Source organism: Globicephala melas, chromosome 10 (assembly GCF_963455315.2).
Source record: "Globicephala melas chromosome 10, mGloMel1.2, whole genome shotgun sequence".
NCBI lineage: Eukaryota > Metazoa > Chordata > Mammalia > Artiodactyla > Delphinidae > Globicephala > Globicephala melas.
In genome coordinates, this window is record NC_083323.1 from 20,431,819 (window position 1) to 20,444,024 (window position 12,206).

At 42.3% G+C, this 12,206-nt stretch overlaps 1 protein-coding gene across 2 annotated transcripts in view; it reads right to left on the bottom strand.

Annotated features, from left to right (window-relative positions):
• Window positions 1–12,206, bottom strand: part of ANO4 (anoctamin 4) — a 193,952-nt gene that overhangs the window by 158,176 nt on the left and 23,570 nt on the right. The window contains exons 2-3 of one of the 2 annotated variants that reach the window (XM_060305767.1): window positions 3,840–3,940; window positions 458–502 (exon numbers count right to left, since the gene is read on the bottom strand). In XM_060305767.1, the coding sequence (XP_060161750.1) occupies window positions 458–502; window positions 3,840–3,940 (146 nt within the window). Of the gene's footprint in view, window positions 1–457; window positions 565–3,839; window positions 3,941–12,206 lie in introns of both variants that reach the window. The other variant, XM_060305768.1, reaches the window with a different exon arrangement.

Here is a 12,206-nt window from a genome sequence, read left to right on the forward strand (position 1 = left end):
GCGGGCCCCACCCAGAGGGCCAAGAAACCATCTGCTTTTGGAGAGGGTGATTGTCTGCACTTAGATTTCAAGTTACTTATAGCAGAGGGAGGAATCTGTGTGGGGAAAAGAGTAACATTCAGACCAAAGATGCTTTCTAAACAGTGGGCCTTTCTGGTAATTTATCTAATAGAATGGGGAGAGAAAAAACCCCAAACCCAGCCTCAGTAGACTTGCAGATAAATTCTGTCCTCCCAAGTGTGAAATCACAGGGAAGACTCTAAGAGGAACATTTCCATCTTTGCTTTTTTTTTTTCCCTAGGCTATTTCCCTAACCTGAAATAGCGATTTTTGGCACGGCAGCCGGCTTTCCCGTGTGACAAAGGCCCGTCTTCCCCAGCTTGTATTCCTTGTCACTGTTGGAGCACACAGGCCAACAGCTAAAACAAACGCCATCATGACAGAGCATGCTACTAACCTGCTCATGAACTTGTACCGGCGGGGCAGGTAATAGATTTTTCTCCTGGAAGAACAGCAAAAATGAAGCCAGTCGAGAAGAAAACCCATCGTCAGTTACAGTTTGAACTAGCAAGGAAGGAAAGGAGATTGAAGATAGAAGCCTGTAAGAGGTGAAGAAGAAAAAACTAAAAAGAGATTAACAGTGAGAAATGTAGTGGGAACGGAGGGCATGCATTTTTTGAGTCATGAAATCATATGAAATCGTCTCCATTGATATCGCCCCCTCTCCGTGTTACCATCATTGTTTACGGCTGCTCTTCGCCTACAGAACCTGTGCAGAGCAATAATTTGGAGCAATTGGTATTTGTAGGAATTCGGCTGAGGTCAGCTCTTTTTTCAGGAGGCCGAGATGGGTTGCCAGCCTGCTGGCAACATACATAATTTAGTGGGCACAGGATCACATTAACTAATATTTATATAGCGCTTTAAGTTTAGAGAATGCTTCTCTCATCTGATATAGGCAAGGGTAATATAAAACTACATATTTATATTTGACAATCAGTATGGGAAAGACACTAACAAATAGGTATCAACATCCTGTTATGAATAACCACACTGGAACACACTGCCTCACCCCTGGCCCTCATATCAGTGAATTCAAGAGATACACCAAGGAATCCTGGGAAAACATCTTTTTAAAAATCAGCCTTATTAAGGATCTGTTGGACTTCTATATACCTGCATTTTAAAAAGCATTACAAATGTAAATTCTGGGTGTAGTGTGAATGGAGAGCACATGTACCAGATGCTTTGTTAAAATGCAGTCTCCCTTTCTACAGTGTGGGCTTCAACCAATGGGGTGGTAATGAAATGAACACGGTTTGTATGAATTCTGAACCGTTCCTGAGATATCTCACTTAGAGAGAATGGGAAGTTTATACACCAAAATTTATTTTGCGTATCTGTGAAAACATAAAAACATATCCCATGTTGTTAACAGGCAAATTATAGAGACAAGAGAAAGATCAGTGGCTGCCAGGGGTTTGGGTTGGGGGGAGAAGGGATGAATAGACAGAGTAAAGGGGATTTTTAAGGGCAGTGAAACTATTCTGCGTGATACTATACTAGGGGGTACCTGACACTATGCATTTGTCAAAACCCCTAGCACTGTACAAGGCAAGAAGTGAAACCTAAAGTGAACTATGGACTTTAGATAGTAATAATGTACCAATGTTGGTCCATCCATTGTAACAAATATACCACACTAATGCAAGATATTAATAATAAGGAAACTGTAAGTAGGGTGAGAGGGGGTATATGCGAACACTCTGTACTACCTATTTAATTGTCTGTAAACCTAAAACTGTTTTAAAAACAGTCTATTTAAAAAACCCATATCCATGGACATACAGGTATTTAGCAGAAGCAGGTTTTATTGACAACTTCCCACAAGAAACCTATTACTCGACTTCCTTTTAAACATTGGAGAAATAAAAATCCTAGGAGACTAAACCTGGGATTCAGAAGTGCAGTCTACAGAAAATAATAAATAAAGATTCTTGGAGGCATTTAAATAGTCAGCTAAATTGACATTTGAACATTTTGGTGAACTGACATGGCAGGACAATTCCTGCTTTGGAAATACATATGTCTCCATAGACAAATAGACAAATAAGCTAGAGTTATCTGTCTAAAACACCGGACAAAATGAAAGCATAAATTTTAAATGCACCAAGTTGCATCAAGTGAAGCTATGCTTAGGTAAACTCACATCAATATTAATAAGGCCAATTAGTGGCCACACACTAACAGTATTTCCTCCTAAAATATTGCCCTGTAGGAATTCCTACGTTTAAGATTATTATTCATAGCTATTATGGTTTTCATTTTATTGCCTGGATCACAGTCTCTGAATACTGCATAAGAAAAGTATTAATGCTGCTTGCAGGCAGCATTTTTCTGCTATGTAATGAGCACACAGAGGTATTATCTATGATGCAGCCAGGCGCTTCAGAGACGAAATGCTTCCAGGTACTAAGGGAATTTGCTCATGTTTCTACAATCTGCTCAGGTTCTGTGCTTGAGAAGTGTGTTCTGGCAAAAGGTTTTATGAGGTTGCTACTGGGGAGGGGGGTATCAGTTTCACTAGGTTTGACTACTGTAAAACTACTACTACTATCAAAAGGTAGACTTCTTAGCTCTGTGGGCTATAAGATGTTGGTCTGATATATGACTGTATCTAAGCATAGATTTATTTTTGGTCCTTATGTGTGATATAGTATTGATTCACATTGATAAATAACTGAAAAGTTTAGAACTATGTTTGTCTCAATTCTTTCGGGAATTTTGCCTTAAGGAAAATAGATGCTAGAAATCCAGCCTCTATTTTGAATTGGTATTAGGACATAAAGACCAGTAAACAAAGAAAATAAGGTGCACCAAGGAGATATATTACAGGCCTATGAATGGAAATTGCCCTTCTCTAAATGTGTTCCTAGCTCCTCTTCGTTTCTAAGAACGTAGATGGTTCTTTGTGTCGATAACTTTCCACAGCTCATTAAGAGGTACATTTTAGAATTGGCAGTTTGTCTAATATCTGCCCACTGACTTGGTCTTTATGGGCAAATTGTGAACTGAAAGTATTTAATTCTTTAGTCCCTTTGGAACTGTCCTTGGTACTACACCCCTCCACCTCCTTTGAGAGATTCCATTATTTCCACATATCTTGGCATTTATAACTTGAGGTTTAACACTTTATTTCATTTCCATCTAGCCAATGATCACTTTTTCTTAATCTATAGGGAAAATAAGAATATTCACTGTAAGATGGAGGAAAATTAATCCCTTTAAATAACTGAGAAATCCATGCAAAGTGTTTTCTATTCCCCTAGGAATAAATATCAATGCTTGTGCTTGTGCAGTATTTATGACCTGATTTTTTTTAATTTAAAAATAGGTTATTTAAAGAAATAAGATAAAAAAAAAATAAGATCATATTTTCCTGAAATTTCTTGAACTTGTTTCAATGGAAGTAGATTTGAATTTTTTTCTGGAAGGGACCAGTCAGTAAGGACCTGCACCACTGATCCTGGGGTCTGGCCATTCAAAGAAGCAGTACACAGGGTTTCTAAAAATGGCACTTTGGAAATGAAAACGCCACTTGGAAAATATTTCTTTCTCACAGGCAGGTGAACTATGTGCCCTTCTAAGGACTGAATTAGCCAGACATTTTCACAAAAAGCCATGAAGCCATTATTAGCCATGAAGTACTTATTGCATTTCCTAAACACTTAAAGGATTTTCTTAGAGTGTTCCAGTCCGCATTTCAGTTTTACTTGTTTTGAGAGAGGAGTACATTAGTAGCAGAGAGAATGGGGGGGCGGGGATACTTTTACACCTACCTGAAAGGCATTCTTACATTCATTTGTTCTGCATATCTTCCGAGCACTTCCCATGGGGCATGCAACTTCACAAAGATAATGTCACTATTTATTAGAGAGGACTGAAACAGAAAAAAGAAACTAAATTGAAAAGTATATCCAAGTCTCCTATGGTTTCAATTGAGTTGGAACTTAGAACACATGAACTTGTACAGAGTTTAAGATGGGGGGCATTCTTCAGCGACAAGCTGGCTCCTTATGTGCGCATATATACACTCAACCAATACACCACTGTGTGGCAGGCACTAGAGAACCAGTTTAGGAGCAAAAGAGATATGCATGGCATTTACATTCTGCAAAAACACACACAAAAGAAGACAGGCAAAAACAAGTTAAAGAGAGAGGGACAGATTCAGAGCTACGAGTATTCTGAAGACAACAAAGTCTTAGGAGGAAGAGTTGGGGTAGGGTACCCATTTCTTTGGGCAAGGGTCAAGGAAAGTCCTCTCTGAGGAGGGGACATGTGAGCTGAGATATAGAGAAGGAGCCAGCTGGATAAAGAGCATGGGATGAATGTTCTGGGTGCCAAGGCCCTAGGTTGGGAAATAGCTTGGTATGTCCTATGGTCGAGGGACGGGGAGGCAAGCAGACGGGCTGGGGTGGATTAATCATGGAGCCTGGAGCGAGCAGAGGGTGGAAAGGTGGGCAGGAACATGTAGTGCTTCACAGGCCACAACAAGATGGTTAAACTGTATCCTAGGGCCACGGGGAAGTCATTTTGATTTAGGCGTTCAAAGATCACTGTGGCTACTGCGTGGAGGATAAACAAGGGACAGTTACAGCGAAAGCAGAGAGAAAGAGAGAGGCTCTCAATCATACAGGCAAAAGCAATAGTTGGTGGTGGTGGAGATAAAGGGACCTAAGGGATGTGAGTCTTAAATCTGGGTCAGTATCAGCAAGGGTTTTTCAAAGGACTGTGTTCTTTGGCCCCAAACCTTTGCTTCCTCTGGGGCTTCTTATCAACACAGAACTTAGACAAGCAAGTAAAACTAGAGCTTCATACTCTGTTAACCCCCCAACACATTTTGATCTATGCCTCTGACCAAGGGGACATCTCCAATTAGGAGATTTCCTTCAGAAGTCATTTCCCAGGGGGAGGGCTGAGTTGTGGAAGGAAGCAGAAGAAAGATGAGAAACAGTAAGCCAGAGCAGTTTCAAATTAGCAAAACGGCCAATTATTTAGCCATATCCTTCTCGCACACAGTCGTTCTGAACTGCATACTAGTTAAATTTTTACAGTTTAAGAGTATCAATTTAAAATTTTGTAGTTTAAGATATGTTAGGCCTTTGTGGCTGAACTCTCCCTATAATAGTATTTATAAACAAGCCAATATTTTTACACAGCTGACAAAAAAAAGCTCAACTTTATGCTTTAGCTGGGGTGCATTTGCACTACAGGGAATTGTTTTTATATTGCAGATGAAATGCAATTGTAATTCATCTCTTGTATTTTCATTCAGGGTCTTCTGGTTAGGCTTATAAATAGTGTACTTAATTCATAAGAACTCCGCAAGATATTATGAAAATCAAGCTGGTGTCAACTACTATGTTCTCAGGGACTCTGGTGACACTGAATTTCCCATGGGGAGGAGGGCCAAGGCCCAAATCCACAATGGTGGTGGTGGGGTACCCTTTGATATTGGTTAGGAAAATCAAACTTTCTGGCAGTTCGGGCTGAAATAAGGTTTTATCTTTCAGCTTAGGATAAGCAGACCCCTGTCTCTAATCCCCTTGAGAACAAGGGAAGTTTCTGTTATTCATGGGTGAATCCTCTGGGCCTAGCACAGTGCCTACTACAGACGGTACACTCAACCAATATTTGTCTAGTGAAATGTGAATAGTTAGTCCTGGCTCAAGTGAAAGCTGGGAGTCCTATGAAGCCAGAAGTGAAGAAGATTAAGTGACTCTTGGAGCCCACATAGCTGATTACTGCAAATAAGGTGCCCACACAGGGAACAAACACGCCAGCAACCACTGAAAAAGCAATGACTAGGGCTGTGTCTCTTTGCACAAACTGGTTTTCTGTTTAGTAACCTATTACCTCCCTGCACTGGGTGCTTAGAGCCAGGGAGCCAGGGGTAGCGTGAATGAGCTCATGGGTGGCAATGTCCATACAGGAATATACAGAAACACAGCACACACACTCTCCATTGTGTCCCGTTCACGTCTGTGGATGCGCTGATGCCTTGATCTGAGATGTTCTCAAAGCTTATCAGTTGAGCATTCTTGTGCTTTGGAAAAGATTGCCACTTGTTTTTCCATACATAATATAGTTTTCTAAGTTAAAAAGCAGAAGAAAGATTATTTTTCCTTAAAATGGGCCTTTTTGGGGCTTCCCTGGTGGCGCAGCGGTTGAGAGTCCGCCTGTTGATGCAGGGGACACGGGTTCGTGCCCCGGTCCGGGAGGATCTCACATGCCGCGGAGCGGCTGGGCCCGTGAGCCATGGCCGCTGAGCCTGCGCGTCCGGAGCCTGTGCTCCACGACGGGAGAGGCCACAACAGTGAGAGGCCCGCGTACCGCAAAAAAAAAAAAAAAAAAAAAAAAAAGGGCCTTTTTGTTTATACTAAAGATACGCTTCAGAGTCTGGGAAGGTTTTTTTTGTAGCTTCCTCACTTGGGAGGTTTCATGGTAATACCGGGAATGCTTTAAATTCACCTAGCTTTCTGACAAGGTTCTCACTTCCTGCTATTTCTTCTCTCATATTCCCATGAGAGAACGAGTAAAATTGTGCAAAATAAAGAAGATGGGAATGTGACTGATTTACAGAATCAATCAAACCTTGATTTAGATAGAGGATAATCTTAGAATATACTCTCTTCATGGAATTACTGTGATTGCTAGTTTTACAGAAAATATACAATCTATTGCAAGGATAATCATTTTGTAGATCTCCCATGAATGTATGAAAATATTAAGGAGAATACAGTACTATATTCCATTTAGGGCACGTTTTACGTGCCATACTTCTGTGTGTTGGAAAAGCCAAGTTCATCTGAACACATACTGAGTCAACTAAACTTCTAATGTGGGATCTCAACCATTTTCTGCATAAAAGAGCAAATAAAAATAACTCCATTTTCCTATTAGTTCAATTATAACAATAATTATAAAACCATCACTCTATTTTTTAGTGCTTTATAATTTTAGAAGCACTTTTACACATTACCTCATCTTATTCTCCAACTTGTAAGAGAGGCTTTACTTCAATTTCTTAAAGAAGGAAGAGTCTAAGTCAAGTAAGTCACCCACAGCCAAACTGAAAGTTTATCCCAGGCAAAGCTGAGTCCACAGCCACATCCCCTGACTCCCTTGTCAATTTTATCTGATAAACTCTGAGGTTTGAATAAATCCATGGCTTTTATGTGCATTGAAGACACAATCTCTGAATTCTTTATCAGTTTATACAAACTAATCTGAAAAGAATTTCGTATTTCAGAAAACAAAGCAACAAAAACAAAGAGGGAAAATTAAGCTATATTTAAGATGATCTTGAGAAAAATGTTAATTGAATTCCCATTAATGATGATGAGTGTCTATTCGTGTGTGTGTGTGTGCGCATGCTTGCACACCTGTGTCTATGTGTATGGGACTTATTACTTATACTCTGTTTTTAAGGAGAAACTGAACTTCAGCCCAGACAAATAAATGTGAAACAGATGATTGCTAATTATATAGCTCATATATCGCTCTTTTCTCCGGTGCTGAATGATTACGCTACTGTGCTTAAATAGGTTTTTCCTTGTTATTAAGTATTCCTTTCCACATAAATCCAAGTGTGCAAGTGCCAAAATGAAGAGAAATAAAAATGAATTTTTTGAAACATAGAGTTGTTTCGTTAATATACTGCAATAAAAAGCCCTTAGGTTAGAACACTGGGGAGAAGAAAAATGACCATTTAGAGGAGTCTGGAAAATCTCCTTAGAAGAATGATTGGAGAAATTAAGAAGTAGCATGGAAAACACCTGGAGGAGAAATAGGTAGGATTCACAGAAAACATTCCTTCTTTCTTGTTCATTCAACAAGAACATATTGAACACCTTCTATGTACTAGAGGCTGGGAATGCAAAGACATATAAATCATGGTCCTTGACCTGAAGGTTAGATACGGCAACAGTAAGGAAAAGAATAAATAGCACGCCGTTATCTAACGCAAGCAACCCACCTCTCAGAGACATGTAGATGTACACATCTCTCCATCTCACGACCCCCAAAACCATGGCTGGAAGAGGGTCTGGGAGGAGGGGCATGGAGGCACATCACGAACTCAGTTTAGGAAATGCTAAGTAAGTTTGTGATGGTCACGAGAAGATGTCCTGTGTGTAGATAAATGAGTCTGGGTCTCAGGGGAGCAGTCTGGGCCAGAGATACAAAGTAAGTGTGGCCAGGACATAGACAATATTTAAATCCATGGGATTGGATGAGGTCAATCTGGGAGAGAGTACAGGGACAGAGCCACGTGGCTAGCTGGACCAGACGTTAGTTAGGAATGCAGACTCTGAGGTTTGACTGCCCATATTCATATTCATATGTCTACCTCTTACCAGCTCTGTGATCCTGGACAAGCTATTTAACCTCTCTGTGCCTCAGTCCGTTCATCTGTAAAATGGGAAATGATAGCAATAGCTATCTATTGAGTTGTATGAAATGGCATAATACAGGTGGGGTACTCACAGTACATCCAAAACATGTTAGTCATCATCATCTCTAAGAAGGGCCACACCACATTGGCAGTGGCGGGAAGAACACAGCTAGTTACGTAGTTACAACCTGTGAATGCGACAGATAAGGAGCGAATACCTGCAAAGGATTTTCCAGTCTTTGACCACAAGGCTAAACCAGAGGAAACCCTGAGAGTCAAGCCCCCAATTCCTATCTCGTGTCCTTCCACAGTCCCCTACATGTTCCTCCAAGGACATTCCTTCATTCACTCATTCAACAGACATTCATTAAGTGACGACTATGTACCAGGTACTCTGCTAGGTGCTTGGATATATTACGGTAGCCCAAACTTACAGTCTGAAGCAGGAGGCAGACATTGAACAACAAATAAACATATGATTTAAAATTATGAAAGGTGGTAAAAAGGACAAGAATTACAGTGCTGTGGGCCAGTAGAAGGCAGGGTACAGCTGTTTGATCCCTGCCGCCATAACATCTAACCTCAGATCCAAAAGCTGAGAAGATGTCAGCTATGGGAGAAGCCAAGTGAAAAGCATTCCAAGCAGAAGGAACGGCAAGTACGAAGACCCAGAGATGGGAGATGACACTAGGAACTGAAAAGGCTCAGGTGACTGGATACTGTAAAGTGTGAGGCAGGGAGAATACCTGATAATAGGGGTGAAGAGGAGAGCTGGGGACACACACTGCCAGGCCAGGTTCAGTGCTGTAAGGAATTTGGATTTTATTCCTAAGGTCAATGGGAAGTTACCAATGGATTAAAGACAGAGGGGTGACAGCATCACTTGTTTCAGAAAGTACACTCTGAATGCCCTGTGGGGAATGTCCCAGGGGGAGCACAGGGCTGAAAAATTCACTAGAAAAGTTATTCCAGGAGGCCAGGTGAGACAAGATGGTGGCTGGAACCAGAAGGCAAATGCGGCGAGGAAGGGAGAAATGGACAGACTTGAGATCTACCTGAAGGTAGATTTGAAAGGACTTGGGATTGATCAAATGAGGAGAGTGAGAAAAGAATCCGGCGTCTTAGAAGCATGTGCAGGTTGTTTTGTCTGGGAAACTGGGATGGTTAATACCACGCACTGATGTAGACGAGAGTCAGGGAGAAGATGGCTGTTTACTCTGGGATGTGCGTGTTTGAGGTACCTGGGCGACGGTTACACAGAAGTTTGAAGCAGGCAAATGGATATGGGAGTCTGGCTCTCAGAGGGTGGGACTTATTGAGAATTGCAGGCATGTAGCTGACATTTAAAAGCATAGAACTTGATGAGGTCACCTAAGGAAAGAGTACAGGGAAGGACTGAGCCCCAGGGCACACTAACATTTAGAGGTTTGGAAGAGGAGAAAGCAACCATCAAAGCAGACTGAGAAGGAGCCATCAGAGAGGGAGGGAAGCAAGGAGAGGGACAAAGGCAAAGCAGAACCCAGGAGGAATGGGTTTCTAGAAGGATGAAGTGATGAGCTGTGTCACATAAGCCAGGGGCAGCTCAGGTAACCCTTCCCGCAGCTACGCCTGGGCTGCTGGCTAGAAGTGGCCTCATTCATCAGTGCCCTTTGTCCCAGCCTTGCTGCTGTGGCCGCCTCCCCTTTGCCTGCTGACACTGCCCTTGGCCCCCGTCCTGCTGCTGATGTACAGCTGAGGTGGAACTCCACTTCTAACAGTGTCCAGCTTGTCCCCTGCAGGGAAACTTGGAACTTCCATGTTCTGGCTGGCTTTCCTGAGTCAGAGCTGAGTTCGAGGAGGGCACACGGGCACCAAGCTGTGTCTGTCTCCCAAGCACACCTCCCTGCCACCCACAAACCAGCGAATGAAGCCCATATGCGACTCCCCTGGCCCACGCTGGGGAAAGCTATCGCCGCTTCAGAGCATCTTGTCAAGAAGTCAGAAGCGGCTCGTCTCCGCTCTGTGCCCAAGGTTCCCAGGCTGTAGCTCTCGCACACCTGCCAGGGATTCCGAGGCAATGAATCCTCCAAGGATTCCCCAGGTAGACGTGCAGATGGGACCTCCCTCCCCCTGCAGGCCCTCATTAGACACACATCTCTGATTTCAAAGAAAAAACTCATTGCAATTTTTTGGTTCCGTTTGACGTCTGTGATGTTTGCCTGAATGAGATCACGATCTTGTACAGAGTCACACGCGGATAATGTGTGTGCACGCATCAAGGAAATGTACTAGAAATCACGTTTGCCATAGAAACCTTATTCTGGGAAATTTTTATCAATCTCTTTTCATTTCAGGTCCACTTTCACTGACTGGGTTATACTGAAACGATGGTGACACATTTTAAAAGGTAGCAGGAGAAAGGAAAGCAATTCAAAAGATTTGGTTAATCATTTCTTTATCAAACATTTATTGCAAGTGCATTAACCACTTGCCTTGTGCTGAGAAAGGGTCGTTTATGTTATAATAAGGCAACTGGCTTTGGGCTATACAAAAATGAGACGCTAATACCCTAGCCATGGAGATAAAAAATGTATATGTGGAATTTAAGTAGAATTACAAAACAAGGGCTGCATGAGGATATGCAACCTTCGTTTAGACACTGAAGGAAAACAGAGTAGAGAAAGCACACAGTGTAGTGGTTAAAAGTCCAAGCTTTGGAGTTAGGGTTCAAGTGCCAGATCTGATATTAGTAGCTGGTGACCTTGCACAAGTTACTTAATCTCTGTAACCCTCAGTTCTCTCATCTGTGAAATGGGAACAACAGCAGCGCTTCAGATTTCTTCAGAGGACTACAAGCTTTACTGTATGCAAAGTACTTAGCCAGTTCCTTGTGCACTAAAAATACTCTTTAAACAGTAAGAAGGAAGGCTTGTAAGTAATTGTGGCAGGTAAAAATATTTTTTAAAGTTAAAGCTTTAATTGAGGAACAAGATTTCTTTTTTCCCACCAGGTTTCCAAATCTTGACCATGAAAGTATATATAGGAACACAAAGGTGCTTGCTTGGAGGGGCCAGGAGAGGCAGCTGCACCTGCAAACTGAACTATGTTCCTCTCCACAGATATCACAGAGTGAATGCCTGGCTTGAAGGAAGCTGCCTGTCTCTCACTTGCAAGCTCATTTCATTCACCTAAGACACAAAGTGCATCCTGGGGTTACATTTGTGCCAAACAGGGACAGGGAACAGGTGAGCAGGAAACGGGGAACGAAACAGGGGTCTGTTTGGAAATAGCCCCCATGGGTCTACGGCAGCCCAGAGTATCCTATGTCAACCGGACGCCCTGCAAGAGGCTGTTGAACTTAAAAAAGCCACTCAGCTCAAAAGATGATCCCCAATCCTTTTTTAACCTTGAAGAAAACCGTTTTAAAAGAGCTGGAACTTCATTAGAGCACAGAAGACTACAGGAGACCTAGGCTTAGATACTTTCTAGAAGTCCCCTTGATGTGACTTGTTAGGTGATCACTGGCCAACAGCCAACCATGTGCTGCTCTGTGGTGGAAAGAACACCTGGGCCAGGTCCTGTCACAGCTCTGCCTTGCGAGTTTGGGTGAGTCACCTCAGTTCTCTCACTGGCCACACAGAGACAACATGACTCCCGGAGCTGCAAACGTCTAGGGCTATTTTGAGGCGCAGACTAAAATGGCCTGTGAAAACATGTTGAAAACTGTCCAATCCTGGCTCTCTCTCTGGCTGCACCTTAGATTTGGAAC